At 34.9% G+C, this 18,154-nt stretch overlaps 1 protein-coding gene across 1 annotated transcript in view; it reads right to left on the bottom strand.

Moving 5' to 3' along the window:
* The window catches only part of LOC115623511 (solute carrier family 22 member 4), a 34,507-nt gene extending 17,161 nt beyond the window's left edge, over positions 1-17,346 (bottom strand). Inside the window, exon 1 of the mRNA XM_030517890.1 lies at positions 17,076-17,346. Within this exon, the coding sequence (XP_030373750.1) occupies positions 17,076-17,225 (150 nt within the window). The 5' untranslated portion in view covers positions 17,226-17,346. The remainder of the gene's footprint in view (positions 1-17,075) is intronic.
* Positions 17,347-18,154: the final 808 nt, after the last annotated feature.

Here is an 18,154-nt window from a genome sequence, read left to right as displayed (position 1 = left end):
GGCTCAATTTATTCTTAACCATGCAAGCCTTCAATTTTTTTTTGCTATCATCTTTTGAGCTTTATGTTAAATTCCCAGTTGATGATTTGAATTTGATTTAAATTTGTTCCCTAAGCGATTTACTAAAAATAGCTTCTAAGACATAACTCCGTCGCTTCACAGCCCTTTCATTTCTCATATGTGAGCAACATAAAAATAAAAAGCCTGCTGCTGAAGCATTTGACCTTTCAAAAGGCGATTTCGAGCAGCACCAAAAATGCAGTTAAGAAAGCCCAAAATAGGCAAAGAATAAAAAGAGCAGCCCACAAATTCAGATAAAAGGAAATGGAAACAAACGTGGCAGCTTAGTCCACACACGACAGAGCCGGCCACTAAATTTAGCTGGTTATGGCCTTGTCACCAAGTACCACTGGCCAGGCTCTTAACTTTGGCAGTACATCATAAAAATCTGTTGTCGCACATTTGTCCGGCTGGCTAGTTTTGATTGCGTTTGTGGGTGGTTGGGTGGTTGGGCGGCAGCATTATGATTCATAGCGCTGGGTAATAAACAAGTGGCCACCCAATCTATAAATCAATACAATGCAGAATATTATGAGCTAGCTGTTGTGCCAGAAAGTGTTATAATTAAGTAATGAGGATTTTGCTGAATAAACAAAAGTGAGCATACAATTTAATAAGCAATCGAAGAAAAGTGAGTCTCAGCGATGTGTACATAGCATACAATTCTTTTTATATAGTAATTTTATTGCTGTTAATTCAATAAAGATTTTTTTTGTTTGTTTATTTATGCCAGTTAAATATATCGGCTTATAACACTTATACTTATAATAGTCCCTAATGGGCACTCTAGAATAATAGTAATATACATTTCGTTATTACTAACTTATGAAGTTGTTGAAAAAAAGAAACTTTAATGAAAACGTAGAGCTCCAAATAAAACAGACTATTTTCTTTCACTATAGCTACATTTGCCCCCTTTTTGCAGTGCATTTAGATTCATATAATAACTAACTAATACTTAATGATTGCTACTGTTTTAATGAAGAAATTCGGCAGAATTGTGTGCAAATTAAATTTATAGTTTTGATTGAATTTCTTCAAAATAAGCTTTAATCAAAAACCATATCATAAACGAATAACAGATTTTATACAAATTATGACAGTATTTATTGAAAAATAATAATAATAAAATAAGCACTAATATGCAGTTTCTACATAAATAAATTTCTTCCTCTTATTAGAGCTACTGGATGCAATTTGTACTATTTATGGGATAATTGAATAGAACTGGAAGAGAAAGTATGCCACCTTTGTGGCAGGGAGGGACAGAGGATACTGCACGATCTTTGATTTCATTATTAAAATTTATAGATGAAGTCGAAAGATACAAAATCAACAGGCTACTAAGTAACAATGCCTTCAATAAAGCCACGCTAATACATACATGATCGCATCAACACTTCTGACCACGCAACACATGTCATCCTTAAAGCGATTAACATTTAAAGACACACCATTCATCTCAAGCATTTAGTAGGCTCTAAAATGTTTTCCAAGACACAAATCAAAAAGGGATGTGAAAAAAGAAATGTTTGCCTACCTTGTCTGTAAGGGACAAAATTTATTGAAAGCTCGCAACTTCCTGTCTGTCCCCCCCGATAAAGGAAGAGAGAGAGAGAGAGAGAAACTAAATTAAATGTAAAATGGTGCGTGCTTATCCTTAATTTCCTGTCGCTCTTGTTGCTGACTCAGATGCTGCGTCAGTTGCCTTCCAAAATTTAATTTGGTAAGCACTTTGTTGGTTTTATAAATATGAAAATTGAATTTCGATGTAAGATGCAGCTTTAAGGATCTGCTCGAGTGCTTTTGCTTTTGTTTGTGGCGCCATTTTATGAGCGAACAGTTAGCGCCTGGACACATTGTTTTTATTATGCATTAACATAATTAATAACTTGGCACAACAACGTGTCTGGACAGAAAACAGACAAGAGCAGTGACAGCAGCTCAGACATAAGAAAAAATTACGCAGCGCAGCGTAAAAATATGTCATATATTTTTTTATGACACATAACTTCAACTAAAGAAGGGACAAGGACAACATTCAGATCCTGTTCGACGAAAGATAATATAAGTATTGGTCACATTTGTGCACAAATTGTAAATTTCGGCTGTAGCTTTATTTTGTGTTCCTCTTTAATTAATTGTACACATTTTCTCAAATGTCTCCTCAGTGAATTAGCTTATGTTTTGTGCTTTGCTTCATTTGCTTATTTGCTTTACAACTGAAAAAAAAAACCTTTTTTTGATGGAAAGTCCACGGGGCATAAAAGAAATTGAAAAAATTTGAAATTTTCCTTTTGAACGACGCGTCGCTGCAGCCCTTTCCTTAGTTTAATGTTGTACCCTTTTGGTCCTTAATATGTAAACTTTATGCCAATCAATATTTAATTGATGGGTTGCGTCGAATGTTGCAATGATTAAGGTTTTAAATGAGCCCAGCAAATACTCAGCAGCGTGGGAAAAAAGGTAACAGTTCATATAAATGTATTTGCTTTTGGAAGATAAGCAGTTGAAATCAAAGACTTAATTGGGTTGCTAGATTGCGAGATACAGTTTAATGTATTGCCATTACAACATGCTTTTACAAATAATAATAATTATTATTTAGGTACTCAGTTCCAGAAGCTATCCAATTATACAAGACGCTCCGCACAAACGACTCAACAGGATCGCAGTACCTTTTCCTTTCTGTTCCCTACCCAACCTAACAAAATACTTTATATTATAATTTAAAAGAAAACGAACAAAACGGGGTAGAAAGAAAAGAAAACTTAAGCTAAAAAACACTGAACTATTTATACACTTCAAAGGCTGAACATTTGCAGTAAAAATAGAAGCCAAAACAAAACAGAAAACATTTTAGTACTGTTCCTTGAAATATCCATTGTTTATTTTAAATACATAGTGGAAATCAATAATATAAGTCACTATCAATTTAGAATTCCAGCATCTTAAGCTGCAGCTCCACATCTGATTTGAATTTAAAAGAAAGAACACTTCCGGTTTCTGTTACATTTGTAATTCTTAAGTAAGCTAAAAATAGTGACCATACCTTTATAATCATCTCGCTAGACGAGCAGCATGAATAGATTAAGATTGCATGCTGTGTCGATAATTTTATAAGAAATTGCGTTACAAAGTTCATATGACCCGCACAGTCAGGGCATAAAAGGGCAAGTAGGAAGCGCCCAGCTGGCTGTCTGGCTGAGCTGCTCAGAAACGGACAAGGACAAGCAAGGAGTGCGGGAAGATAGTCCGAACAGCGCGTGTGGCTTATTGCTGTACCCCAAGTCAGTGAATGGGCCGCAGATTTTTGCTTTAAATAAAAATATTTTCGCTTAATTTCGAAATGACAGCAAAACTGAGTTTCCAACTCAACCTCAAAGTTGCTTAAGGCAATTTTATAATTGAAACGAAATGCTTGTAATGGCAAAATTCAACTGTAAAAGGACGCGCCGGTCCACTCTTTAAAGAGTCGCAAACTCCAGATAAGGGCTCAACAACATGATGGCTACTCGAACAGTTTACGAGTCTCGTTGCTCATTGCCTGTGATTAACCTGTTGGGTACTAAATTCTGCCGTTTATGGCATTCCAGTTGCCTTGTTTACGCCATGGACGTTAATAAAATCATTAAATGTCCGTCTGCTTGCACAACGCGGCGTATGCGCAATGTTTACTCTTTTCTTTTGTCAATGTGTGCGGGTTAGGCTCTCGAGATAAATCAGAAATGGTGTTAAAGTCTAGTGCTCCAACTTAGGTTAGAAGTGTGTAATCGCAAAAAGGGAGCGTATTTAGAGTTGGAAAAGGAATTGTCAGAGGAAATGAAAGGAAATGAATGAAATATCTTAAATAAACAGAAAACGAAAACGTGTACATTTTTAATAGCTTTAATTGAATAATTTAGTTCTTAGGCATTTATTTTATTTTAATATAAATATTCATATTACGAAATTAAAGTTATTGTATCAATATGTGCTTACAAGAATGTTATATTTTTAATTCTTATAAAATAAAATTCTAAGCTTGCTCACTTTTTTATAATTGAATTTTTTCAATTGTCAGCCGATTTTGCCCAAATCTCACTCATTTTGTTATTCAGTATTAGATTATATGCATTTTAAAAGATTTTCAAATAATTGTATTATATAAATTCCCAAATGGAGCCTAAATGAATCATACAATTGAAGAGCTTTTTAATGGACAGTTGATAATCAACATTATTGGACTCTTATTTCGTGTTCATTTTGTCTTACGAAGAAAATAGTCAGATGTGCCGAATCAATAAGTTTTAGGCTAGCCTAATCCATATTAATTAGTTAAGATTGCTTTTAATTCGATAGTACAGAAAGAAAAGACCTTTTAGCACTTAATCCCACTCTGTTGATAACCTTCTAGTCTGCTCTTTTTGATAAAACTATTTTTTTTTATAACATTCTTGTTCTCCCATTCAACACAAATTTAGCAGAAATTTAAATTTTCGATAGTATTTAAAACCGGATAGGTCCTTTAATAGTTGGCTAAAACTCATAACAGCTTTTTTAGTTAAAAACTGACATCTAGCTAGCTTCTTGAGTTATGCCAGGACCCACATATATTATAAGGACACTATTCCTGGCAGCTGGCTCTTCATTCCAGCAAACATCATTTGTGCCACAGTCAAATGCTGTTCAATTTGCGGGTAAGCTTATAAAGCTTTTAAAAACTCGCAGCAAATATAAAGTCCAACAGTTTTGAGTGGCAGCTGTGTGAGGGGAAATGAATGGCGGCTTCATTGCCACAAAGCAAATGAAATTGAAATTAAATTTGCCTAAGCCGAGGACGTCGCCTGTTATAAACAATTAAAAGGACAAAAATTGGCGCAAATGGCTGTCGCAGGTGGCAGCAATATCGTCTTCATTCCACCGCATGCGGATTCTGCCTTTCATGCTTTTCGGCATTTTCATTATTTCATTAATTGAAAAGCGCCACCGAGAGGCGTTTGTTGAATTGGGCGCCAAACACAATCGCTTTTAGCCGCACTCCCGTCCGGCCCATCCTCAAGTGCTCGCTCAAGTTTGCAAATTTTCACTTTCACTTTTCACTTTCACATGTTAAAGCCTTGGTGCCTTTTTTTTTTTTGCTTTTGTGGCGCCTGGGCAGACTAAACTAGGATAAGGAAACGGAGTGGTGGGGAAGTGACGCAGAGCAGTGCGGGTATCCCGACCTAAGCCAATGGAAAGCGAAGCCAATGGGTCCCAGCCAGAAAAGTTTGTTTGCCAGTTGGCGGAGCTTTAAAGTGCCAACTACCGCCCTTTGTTTATTTGCCTTTTGACGTTCGTTCTCTCTGTTGTACCTTTTGTTTATATGAGTTTGTGTGTGCATGTCTGGATGTGTATGTGGGTGCAGGATATAAAAGTTTCATTTTGTGCTCGCCGCTGTTCCGGCAAAACTACAATTACGACAACAATCGATGCGTGAAAGCCTCAGATTTTTTGTCCTTTTTGGCTTTTACTTCATCCCGCCATGTTCTATGGCAGCCTAAAGCACACACATGTGTGTATGTCTGGATATAGACCTTTGTGTGCGTGTGTGTGTATGCTGCTTTCTTCTCGCATTGTCTGTTATTTCGCATTTGGCTTTCCCCTCATCAGCACCTCCACAAGCGCTTTGATTAGTTCTTGCCGTCTTTTCTGCGGCATTGTTTGTTTATTTTATTTGGGAAATTCCAAAACTTAACAAGGTCTCAAAATTAACAGATGTGTTATTCTAAATAGTTTTTAGTAACGAGAGAAAAATATTACCATGCAAGAGAACAAACAATAATATAATATTATTCATTTAGTTTGGAAAGTGTTTACTGAGCAAACAATTATTAAATTCTCGAAATTAATAAAACTGAATTAAATATTCAGCGTCCACAGATTTCTGTTACTGTATTCGAGAGTACAACAGCAACAGCTGATTAGCTCTAGCATTATTTATATAAATGAAATGAAAATAGCAAAACCGATCAGCAGAAAATATTGGAACAAGTACTTAAGCTGATTTAATCAAAAATAATCAACAATATGTATTGGATTTATTTATATAGAAGAAACACCTTATTTTAGATTTAAATCAAAAGTGAGAGGAGATTGAAATTTAAATTAAAAGAGGTGCTTATCTTTGGAAAGTGAGCCAAACTAAAGTTCATCTACTACTGTTACATATTTTGCAGAATTATTATTAAATTATAGAGAGAGATTATGATGTGAAATGAATTGATTTTCATTAGAGAAAGAAAGGTTCTCATTCTAGATTTAAATAAAAAGTTAGAGGAGATTGAAATTTAAATTAAAAGAGGTGCTTATCTTTGAAAAGTGAGGCAAACTAAAGTTCATCTACTACTGTTACATATTTTGCGGATATTATTATAAAATAATTAAGATTTGGATGTGAAATAAATTTATTTCTATTAGAGAAAGAAAGATTGCAAAAATCTTCATAACTGCAGACAGGTCGTCTTCGCTATAATTCTTTATTAACTTGACAATTGCACATCAATCAACAATCTGGTGCTCTAATTGGTGTATGTAAAGTTTATTAGCACTTAGTAAGCAATAATATAACGGCTAGACGTCAATACAAATACTCAGCATGCTGACATTATAATTATTAAATACATTTCAATTTAATTTGTCTCATCTGTCAGATCGCAATTTGGATGGAATTTGACGGCATTTGACGCACGTCGACTGACAAAAAAGTAAATAAAATAGGGAATGAAAATATAGTTGCTTGCAAGCAAATTGCCTTGTTTATTCTCAAGTATAGCTGCTTCTAAATTCTCGGCCAGACAAAGGAGTCGGAGGCGTCTGAGGTTCACTGGCACTTAGTCTAGAAAATGTGGCACGCAACGCGGGCCAGGCACCTCAAGTACTCCAATTTACTAAATTAATCTTAAACATTGTTTGCGTTTCATCAGTTTGAGCGAAAATTCAAAAAGCTTGTTAGCGCAACATCTCATCTTACCAAAGCAATACTTAGAAACACAATTTGGTGATGCATTTTGGCATTTTGGCTTTAAAGAAAATTTCTTTGCCCAAAAGTCGTTTGGTAAAAGTTATATTTAAAAGCTATTATTCACAGCTACAGTTTCGCTCTGATTATGTCATGTCCGCCAGTATGCAATTCAAAACTATATAATTATAAGTAATTTAGCCGAATAGCCTTCATGAGGGTTCTATTTCTAAGAGCAGCTGCAAATTGAAAACTGAACATTTCTGTTTCAAGTGGCGCGCGGCAGGCAGTTTGCTATTATTAACATTTTTTCGTAATTAAAATAGGCATTGGCATGAATTTCCAATTAGTTGGTTAATGCAGACATGGCTATGATTGGAAATATACATTTTAGTTGGATATACAAATAAGAATGGATAAAAATAAACTAAATATAAATTTTAATATGCTACCAAAAAGTCGGCTTATATAGTAAAAATAATAACAATAAAGTTACATATTTAAGAAGATATTTTTCAAAAGATTTCTTTCAGCTGAAGCCATATGGAATAGTTCAGATTTTAAAATAAATTTTAATATGCTACCAAAAATTCGGCTCATATAGTAAAAATAATAATAATAAAGAAAAATATAAATAATAAAAAAAGAAGATATTTTTTAAAACACTTCATTCAGCTGAAGCCATATGGAGATTTTAAAATAAATTTTAATATGCTACCAAAAAGGCGGCTTATATAGTAAAAATAATAAAAGTTGCATATTTAAGAAGATATTTTTTAAAAGATTTCTTTCAGCTGAAGCCATATGGAATAGTTCAGATTTTTGTCTTTCACACAAATAAGTAAATATTTTAGTTTCTTTTTAGTATTTAGTATATAATAAACCATAATAGTCCTGAAGCCAGATGCATTATGGCTTAACTACCGAATAATCTAATATCTTATCAATTTAGCAGATTCTTCAGATTGTAAAATTAAGTGTTGGTCGCTTGTCAATTCAATAATATTGATTGCTTTTCCCAATTTCTATAAAATATCACCACTTACATTTTATTCAATTTCAGCCTAAAGAGCATTTAACTGAATTCGACTTTATGCATTTTTCAATAACAACTTTGTTTGCGTTTGCGGAGCCTTTTTTAAACACTTATCGCCATGTCAGAGCTTCAAATCCTTCGCAAAAGGCCATAAAGTTATCAAATTGATGCAAAAATCTTCAAGCTTATGCATATTTACACACACATAGCCCCAATGAAAAAGTCATTTTGTGTGTAAAAAAAATATAAAAATAAGAAAAATGTGTGGCTGATGTCGAGCATGGGGTGGCGCGTGTTTTGTGTTTTAAACATTTGCATATAACGTGCGTGGGGCTTTTGGCGCGTGGAAAACTTTGGCATGCATTTACATAATCTTTCGAGTGTATAGTTTTTATTTTACTACACAGTTTTCTTTCACATCTTCTTGCATCGCATGCTGATGCCATAAGTTACAGCGACATTGTAAATTTTCTCGTCAACATGCCATTGCCGCTCATGAGTCCCTAATGATTTGTTGATATGAGATCCGTTCCCGAGCAGACGTGCATGCTGAGTAGCTGGGCAGGGAGCTTAGCAGGTGAGCATTGACGACCTTCATGCCCATGGCACGTGCTTGGATATGAACTCACAAACTGGCTGAGCCAATAAACAAAACCCTAACTTGCCACACTTAATTAAAGAGCTCAACGAGCCGCTCGTGGTAGGGGAAACTAATCTAAATACTCGTATTTTTAGCCAGCTCGGCAGCCAACAGTTTGTTATGTCGCGTCCATTCTGCTGATGTCATCAACTGGCGTTCATTTTAATTAAGAGAAAAATCAAAAACATCTGCAGCAACAGCATTCAAGAAGCTAAGCCACAATCTAGCCTTAGATTTCAGTAAAATTAACAAAATGTGCCAGCCAGTCCCATCATCCGATGCATAAATTGGCAGAATACGGACTGACTTGGAGGACAGATAAGGCGACAATGCGAAAGTTAAGAAAGCAAACAACCCAATATCAAAGCGAAGGACTAAAAGTCATGCAAAAAAATGACTACAGTGACCGCACGATATTTAAAATTTAGATCTAAAATGTAAACATTAGTTTCGTTTTAGAAAAACAAAAATCTAAGCAGCAGTCAAATTTTTGTTTGTTGTTTATTGCTAATGTGTGTTTGTATTTGTTCCTCATTTATATTTAGAGTTATAAGAAGAAGGAGGAAACTTAGAGTTTTTTTGTTTGTAAGTTTGGTTAATAGAGAAGGTTTACAGGCATGGAAAGGCCTGAATTATTGAGGACCCGCCAAGGCAGCAACCAATATGGTATTGTAATTCATATAAAGAAGTCCCCTAACAACTAAAGTTGATCTGCAAAACCTAAAGAAAAATTAAGAATACCTCAAGCTAATACCTGCCTTATTGAAATTTGAAAATGAAATCAAATTAGAAGAAAAGAAAACACTAGCAATATGAGATTTTAAGCTGATTTGTAGGTATCTGAATAACTCCTCTGTCTATTTGAACTATTGTCTTAGGGATTTAGGATATGAATTATACTATTATAAATAAAATAATAACTTACAAACATCATTTAAAAAAAAAAATTATGACCTAGTCGTACAAGCCATTATAACCATGATTCGTAGTCCCTTCGACATAAACATTATATTTACTTTAAACTCACATCGCTTGGATTATAAAAGCATGAGTTTCTTTCTATCTCTATAACGATAGAGAGTATTCATTTTTTATAAAGAGTATCAAATTTATGTTAAGCCTATTAATTTGATAACGAAAATGTTCAATTTCAATGGATTTCATAAGCAAGAAGCGTACAAGTATGTATTAAAAACGAATATGTATAAAAATCGAACTAAATGTTCACAATATAATTCAACTGATAGATTCGATATGGATACTTCATATGAAAGAAGAGATCATCCGATGCAGGAGTAGCACTAATCATCCCAAAGGATAAACCTTTTCTACACAACTACTAGTCAATAAAATGCGCGTAGACATTGATCCAAAAAACCAGAATACAAACAAGACATTGTTCAGTAAAAATCGTAATTAGAAACTTTGGAAATAATGTGCAGCTTCCGCATCTTAATGTCTTTTCTCTATAGCGAGCACCCACTGTATTTTCATTTGCTTTGCATAAGCTGGCAAGTAGGAGAGTAGGACGACACATTTGGTTCATTTAGTATTTCGCCGGCCGCTTTTAACTTTTGGCACAAGGTCAACCTGGGTGGCCGGTCTCTGTTCTTGCTGTTGGTCCCTTCAGGGGTAGCCGACACAATGCGCAGGCTTTAAAGTTCAATGGTCTTTTGTGCTAGTGTTGGGCTGTGTCGAACACTAGTCTGCATAATTGAAAAGATTTGACGAATTGTTGCCGCGAAATCACAGAGCCGTCCATCGGAGAGACAGAGACGACATACTAAATAAATGTCATGACAGTCATTAATTCCGACAGTTAAGAAGGATAACGAGGACGACAACTTCAAAGCAATGATTGTGGGTTATAAAACACCACAATTTGATGATTCACACAGACAGGAGAATCCCACTACCAAACATCTTAAAGTAAAGTGTAAGTAAGAAACAAAACATGACGTTCGGGAGCATAAATACATACTTGTAGTATCTATGTAAAAACATTTGTGTTTGTTATTGTGTTGTTGGCACAGATGGTCGAAATTGTTTTCTGTTGTCATTTGAAGACCTAGCAGTGCATCTACGTCAGAATAATTTTTATTTACATACATATTTGCTTATTTGCGAAGCTTTTCGTTTTTGTAAGTAAAACAAATACAAATAAATTGATGGCATAGACTGGATGTTTGCTTTGCATATAAATACATCTTTAGATGTTAATTTCTTTTTAATTTCTTAGATGTTTTGCGCTTTTTCGGTTCCAAACTGTGTAATTACAAGCCAAAGATTATGAGCGTAAGCAGGAGATATGCGCTTTAAATGAACACTAGGAATAGATTCTGTAATCTTCTGACCTTAAAATGCTGCATAATTATGTTAATCAGATGCCCGCCTTAAAGGTTATTATATTAATGAAAATTAGAAGAAGTACATATTTTGCTTAATCCAAAGAACCACAATACGCACAAAACGAAAGAGGAGTGTGGTGACTTCTTAAGAACCATTGTCTGGAAGGTGGAGTAGGCAACCCGGAAGCTACAGAGATGCGGAAGAGGAGGCAAGCGTGGAGCCCCTTATTTTTTACTGTCCAGCACTTAGAAGACTCCTGCTCTTTGGTAATACATAGAGCAACTCTTTCTAAGTGATCTCATAGATATTCCAAAACTGGAGATTGTGAAATAGTGGGCTTTGTTTTCTTATTAATATTATCTTTTTCACATACTCTCTACAGGATTTACCATTTCTTTGTCTATGTAGTTTTTTAGTTGAAAAACGTCGTCAACCATCTCCTGACATATCTTCCATTAGTGGGCGAAGGTTTTCTTCCTTAACTTGACTAGAAGTTATATAATAACATGTTTGCTTTCTCTAATGTCATCTGATAAATAGAGGCCTTCTTCCTCTCCACAGGACATGCCACAGTAGCATTCTTAAATAAAATGTTTAACCAAACCGGAATTTGTTCTGTAAAAAGAGCGTCTAAAAATGTTTGCCTGTGGTACAATCAGCTATTAACTTAAATATGTATGTAGGTATTTAGGCTGACAAGCAGACAGACCGACAGACAGACACACTCACACTCCCACTTCGACTCGCAATCACACTGTGGCAGCTTATCTCAGTTTCCACGCACAATTTGAGTTTGTCGTAACTTTCTAATTGCCTCGACGCATAAAATTACTTCATACATAAGTAAGAATGTATGCATATATGATCTGTATAATGTGTGCATATATGTATGTACCGTAGTTTCATCCTCTTCGTCTTCATCATCGTCATCCTCATCCTCATCGTCATCATCATCATCATTGTCTCCCTCGTCGGCATCATTATTATCATCCTCCGGGCTGTTGTCTGCACCATTTTGTGTGCCGAGGTTCTCTTTACCCCCCTTTTTAGTGTGGGCTCGTGCCAATAATGTGACCAACTTTTCGCTGCTGCCAATACCGCTGGAGGAGCCGCTACCGCTGTTGTTGTTATTATTGTTGTTGCTGTTGTTGGTACTGCTGCCAATGTTGCCCGCGTTGCCTAAGCCATGACCAATGCCAACATTGCTATTATTACTGCCACCGCCGCTATCCGCGAGCATAATGAACCGGAAACGGAAAAGGAAACGCGTGACGTTTTGCAACCGGCTGTCTGAGATCACACCAATAGCCAATTATATTAGCCGCATTAAGACAAACGATGGCACTTAGCACACGCAAATGAGCAAACACACACACACACACACACACACGCACGCACAAAGGTGGCGGACGCAGCTGACACTTTTCGGTTGGCGATTAAGAATTTATGCGCTTTTGATTTCGAATTTATTGCTAGCCGCCTGCGCGTTATGCGATTTTATTTTTTAGCCTCTATATCTGTGAGTATTTTACATTAAATATTTAAGCCAATGTGTTGGTAGTTGAGGAAAATTGTGACAAATTTTTACCAAACACTTTTTGTTAATATTTTGCCGATACTGTTAGATTTGGAATGCTTTGAAGAGATTTTCGATTAACTTTAATAATCATATTTCTTAGCAACGGATCGATAAAAACAAACCCACTTCTTTTAATTTTGTGTAATTGAAATAAATTTATAATTTTTATTATTTTTCAAACATTAATATTTTTATTATTTTGTTGTTATTTGAAAGAAAAGTATTTTTCAGATGGTGAAATTTTAAAACGACAGTTTTATTTAAAACATTTAAAAAATTTCAATTTATATTCAAAATTCTATTAAGATAATTCTCCTTTAATAATCATTTAACATCAAATATGTTGCATTTCTTTTTATATTTTTGCACTTTTAATTATAATTTTAATATATATAATTAATATATAAAACAAAGTTAATGAAAAAATACATTTTCCCATTACTTTAATGCAAAAATAAATGTGCTCGTCCGATTTTATTTTTAATTAATGTGAAATTTGAGTGCAAATTTAATCATTCCTGAATGTTTCTCTTCAGACAATGCGGCGTATACACAATGAGGCAATTTATATATTAAGTATACGCGACGTTGGCTTGTTTTTAATAACAATTCCTGTTTCAAACGGCCAATGTTGTTGCTTTCTCAAGCCTTAGCATATTCCGCACTCATTTTCATTCAACTTTCAAATATTTTTATAATTTTTTACGTGAAATTTCATTTGGAAATTTCACTTTTTATAGAATGAAAGAAAAGGCGCGACCGTTTGCAACGAAAGCAAAGTTGTAACTGAAATGTGACAAACTATTGTAAACTGTTGCTTTTTCTAAATGAAAATTGCATTTCATTTACACACACACACACACATGGGTAAGAACAATAAACGCGCACATTTTTTTTCAGCGACAACGTTTAATTGTGGGTGGTGTTTAGTTTTTTGTTTTGTTTTTTGAGATGGGTTGGGGCCAGATGCGACGCGTTTACGAACCACTGCCGCTTCTTTTCTTCGCCTCCTGTGCTCGCGTTCGCCCAACGCGCAACTGATTTCCTAAAATGCGGACGAAAGCTTGAGAAGCCAACCAGAAACAGACGCAGAGCTGCGACCCAACTTCGTTATTCCTTGCAGCACATTTTCCGAACGGCCAGCGAAAGCTTTTCCACATATACTTGTACATACACACAGACACACACATACGCATACACATAGACACTAGTATATTTGTATGATGCGCACACTTCAACTTCATTTCATTCACATGGCGTTTGCAAAAGTTTTTTTTTGCATGCCACAGTCACGTGTTCGGTTTTCACTTTCCTTTCAGTTCAGTCCGGGAAAAGGACTCGCTCCCACCCAACTTCAAGCCAAAAGCTTTTGCTTTTACGCACAACAGCTGATTGCAGCCGAAGAACTTTTGCCGATATCGCCAAAACTTCGGCTCGAAGTTTGAAGGTTAATGCCGTGCGTGTTGATTTTTTTTTTTGTCAGCTTGTAATTGGTAACAGTTTCCCCCACCAGCACCACCTCCTCTTTTCTATCTCATTGCTTATTTAATGTTGCACATTTCTATTTGTGTTTGCTCATTATTATCAATGAAGTAATATTGACAAATTGTTTCTATTATTGCCTCAATGAATTAGCCATTCTTTGGTTTCCCTTTGATTTATCGCCATCTGCTTAATTGCCCGAAAAATTGGGCTATGTCTGATTTGAAATTGTATTTGTAAACTTATACACAGAAAATAATGTTAATAAGCAGTGTATTGTGTATTTTAAATTAGCAATTATTTTAGAGGGATACTAAAAAATATTGAAGAGTACTTTAAGTACAAAATAGGCATCAGAATAATATAATATATACTAAATATTGGGTTTATTAAGATAAATTTAAATTAAATTTGTATATTTAGAAAAAATAGTTTTCAACTAGGAAGCTTAAAAAATAAATAGAAAAATAACAATTTATTTACTTTGTTTTTAAGTTTTTCTTTCGATAAAGGAACGAAATATAAATATAAAATTTATTTACATTCAAAGCTGCTCTGAAGCCGTAAAAACAGCTATGAACTCAGAGCTGGCCTAAAACATACGAATAAACTTTAAAAATATATGTATGTGTTTAAACATACGAACTGACCAGATCGAATCTTAGCATGAATTTGAACAAAGACTAGTTTTTTGTGGCATATATCGATTTCAGAAATTATTATTTGGCTTTCAATATACTTTATTCTTCAATCCTTTAAGTTTGATTGAGTTTTTAAATGGAAGGAATTAAGTAAATCTAATTACATGATGTAAACTATTAGCCAGGCTTAATCCAGTTTCTTTCACTATCAATGCAAATAATTAAAAACAAACGTATATTTATATTGTGCTATATATTCGTATCATTCACTGAAGCACTTGGGGTGGGAATAAATAATTAAATTGAAGCCCAGCTCTTTGTGTACAACACGTGCCAGATAGCGACCTTGCAATCAGCACGCTTTCAATTTCCCAGCGTATAAAAAACAACAAAACATTTATTGAAATGTTATTAGAATTATGCGCAAGTTTTCTCACTCTACCCGTAATACTTGGTGTTGTTGCTTTTGTACGAGTAGCTGCCATGTATTCGCTGCTCTGTTTGTTTATTTTGGCCGTTAATTCGTTTATTCACAAATCTAATTCGACAAGCAGCGCAGCAATCACTAACACGCCCCCCTCTTCCCCGCCCTTCAAATATCTGTCATCTGTTCGAACAGAGCTAATAAATTTTAGATCAGCAACTTTTGGCGAGCCATGTCAAACGTGTAGAGCTCTTGTAAGTAGATGCGAGCGCAATATTTGCGACTGGCACGCTCGCGTACCTCCCAACTTATTGTTCCTGTTAACTTTTTATATCTTTTGTTGTCTTCATTATGCATACGCCGCGTGGGCAGGCACAGAAACTTTTGCACAGCACACAAAACAAAGAAGAACACAAATTGTTACCAACTTTAATGAGTTTGAAGCTTTGTTTTTATTTTTCTTGGGAAGCGCGTGTTTTTATTTCCTTTATTGGGATGTACTCGTACCTGTTGTAATTTGATTAACAAGTTCGTGGCCGCAACAACTTATTATAAGTTGAGTTTTGTGTGTTTTGGTGCCGTATGCGTAATAATTGTAATATTACATGCGTGTATCGAGGAAACCTAAGCAATCTAGAAATCTTTAAATGTGAGATAGTTCAGTCATTAATACTTGTAGAATGATGTTCAACTGATATTTCCTTCATCTTGTCATGCAGCCAGCAATAGACAATTAGCTAGAAAAATGGTTCCCAAATCGCATAAAAAAGACACGGTCCGGTAGTGATGATTTAAAATCTCACAACAGATGCAAAGGCGAATAATATGCTGCCACTTGTATTAGGCATATGTATATGCAAGCGACGACAGAGGAATTCAACAGACATTACCAGCCTAACAATAAGTTCAACAAGCAAGCAACCCAACAACAATGGCACCTGATCACTGCAGTTGCTGGCCCAGCGAAGAAGCGCGCGTGTTCCTCTCTTAAACTAAGAGCTAGTTGGTTCTGCATTGCAACAAGGTGCAACATAACATAACATAAATTGCCCACAGTAAGCATTCACACAAACACACTCGTAAAACATACACCTAATTCTGTTTTTGCACGGTAGATTGGTTCCAGAAACAACCGTTTTAAAAAAGACATTGATCATATGCCAAAATAGGTGTTTGGTTCCTTAACTCTAAAGATATATGATTAAGTGCATTCTTATTCTGATTCGTTTTATGTCGATATATATTTACTTGAAATTTTCTTCATTCGCATCATGTGTATAATTTCTCTAATTTTTTGAAATTCGAAGAGGAAATAACGTATTACACAGGTAGTACAAAGTGAAGCTCTGGTTGTGTGTTTCTTTAGGCTCGCAAGTTTCAGAAAGGACGCGATCGAACCAGCCTCTCCAAAAATGGTTCAACATCAAATTAATATCACTCATACTATATATTCAAACGCCAATATCTCAGGCTTTTATTTTAGCGATGAAGCATTTGTTCGTAGTTGCTTAAATACATAGATTTTGTATTAATTTAAAATAAAAAGTACAGAGATTTCAATAAGGCGTTTGAAAATAGTTCGATAAATAGCAATTAAGGAGTATCGATTAAGACATATCGAGAGCAGTGTATTCAGCCCTGGCTCAAGACATAGATAGAAGCTTAGCTGGTTTTTTCTACCCCAATTTGTTAACTTAATAACAATTAAATTATCAAAATAGTTCTATACAACAAATGTAAATGAAGAGTAAAATATTGAAAGAAAAGCAAAAGCTTGAATTCTATTTTCACAACCTCTGATGGCCATTAGCAACTAATTGAGTTTGTTAAAGATATAAAGGACCATTTAAATAATATTTTTCTCAAAATATTTAATTCACATCACCTGTACTTTTAGCAGCACTATTTTTATTTCCACCTTATCGGGTTGGGGACTATTCGCACGTGTTGGAGCCGACGACGCTTTTAATGTCGGCTCCTCGGACTCCAACTGGCTTGTTCCCATTAGACTAGCATCGGGGTGTATAAAACTCATATTTGTGGCATTTAATTAAATACACTTGATTTTTTTTTTTTTGCGAAATAAGCTTAGGAAACTGTTTTAAAGTTGCGACCGTTGTGTAATTTTTTCTCACAGCATTTTTCTTCTTTTTATGCACTTTATATAATCACGAAAGTGAATGAAAAATGTGCACTTAACTAAAGCAGAATCACATTAATATTAATCAGGCACAATTTTCATATTTCAGGCAAACTGTATTTATTGTTGCCAAGCCACAAATGTTTGTGAATATTTGAACACTTCACTCAAAAATACGAAAATTTTTTCTTTGTTTAATTTTTTCATTTTTAATTAGAAAAGAAGTGAATATATTTTCGAGCGTCAACAATCTGGCCAACGATTTGTAGCACACTGAGCAAGGGCGGTATATGGGCACATAAGTGAACCCAATTTCCGCTTCCCACCCACACACACACACTCGCACGCACAGACACACACACACACACACACACACTCACACACATGCAAATACAGGAAGAGCATAATGTTAAGGTTTTAAAGCATCGACTATTTATAAGCGTGTCCAACAAGAAGAGCGCAATGTTTGGCATTGATAAAGATCTTTGGGTCTGCAGGCAACAAACTACATTGAGCGGATTCAAGTTCAAGTTGATCAACAGGAATAGAAGCAATAACAACAACTGCACCTCTCTCATTTGTGCAATCGCACTCTTGTTATAAAAACATTAGCAGGCATAAGAACTTTGACAAGCTGTTATGGTTTGTTCCTAACAATTTCTTTACTTCACTTATAATTATTGTATTAGCACTTATAATATATTGTACGTAATTATATTACGATCCTTTATTGATCATGGACAGATGCGTATTTGGTTTTAGTTGGAAAACCATTACGTTATACATTATATTTACATTTACTTTTGTTCAACTATTATATCATT

The sequence above is a fragment of the Scaptodrosophila lebanonensis genome, unplaced genomic scaffold (assembly GCF_003285725.1).
Source record: "Scaptodrosophila lebanonensis strain 11010-0011.00,11010-0021.00 unplaced genomic scaffold, SlebRS2 tig00000053-arrow-pilon, whole genome shotgun sequence".
Lineage (NCBI taxonomy): Eukaryota > Metazoa > Arthropoda > Insecta > Diptera > Drosophilidae > Scaptodrosophila > Scaptodrosophila lebanonensis.
The sequence above is the reverse complement of the archived record's forward strand: the minus strand, read 5'-3'. Positions and strand labels throughout refer to the sequence as shown.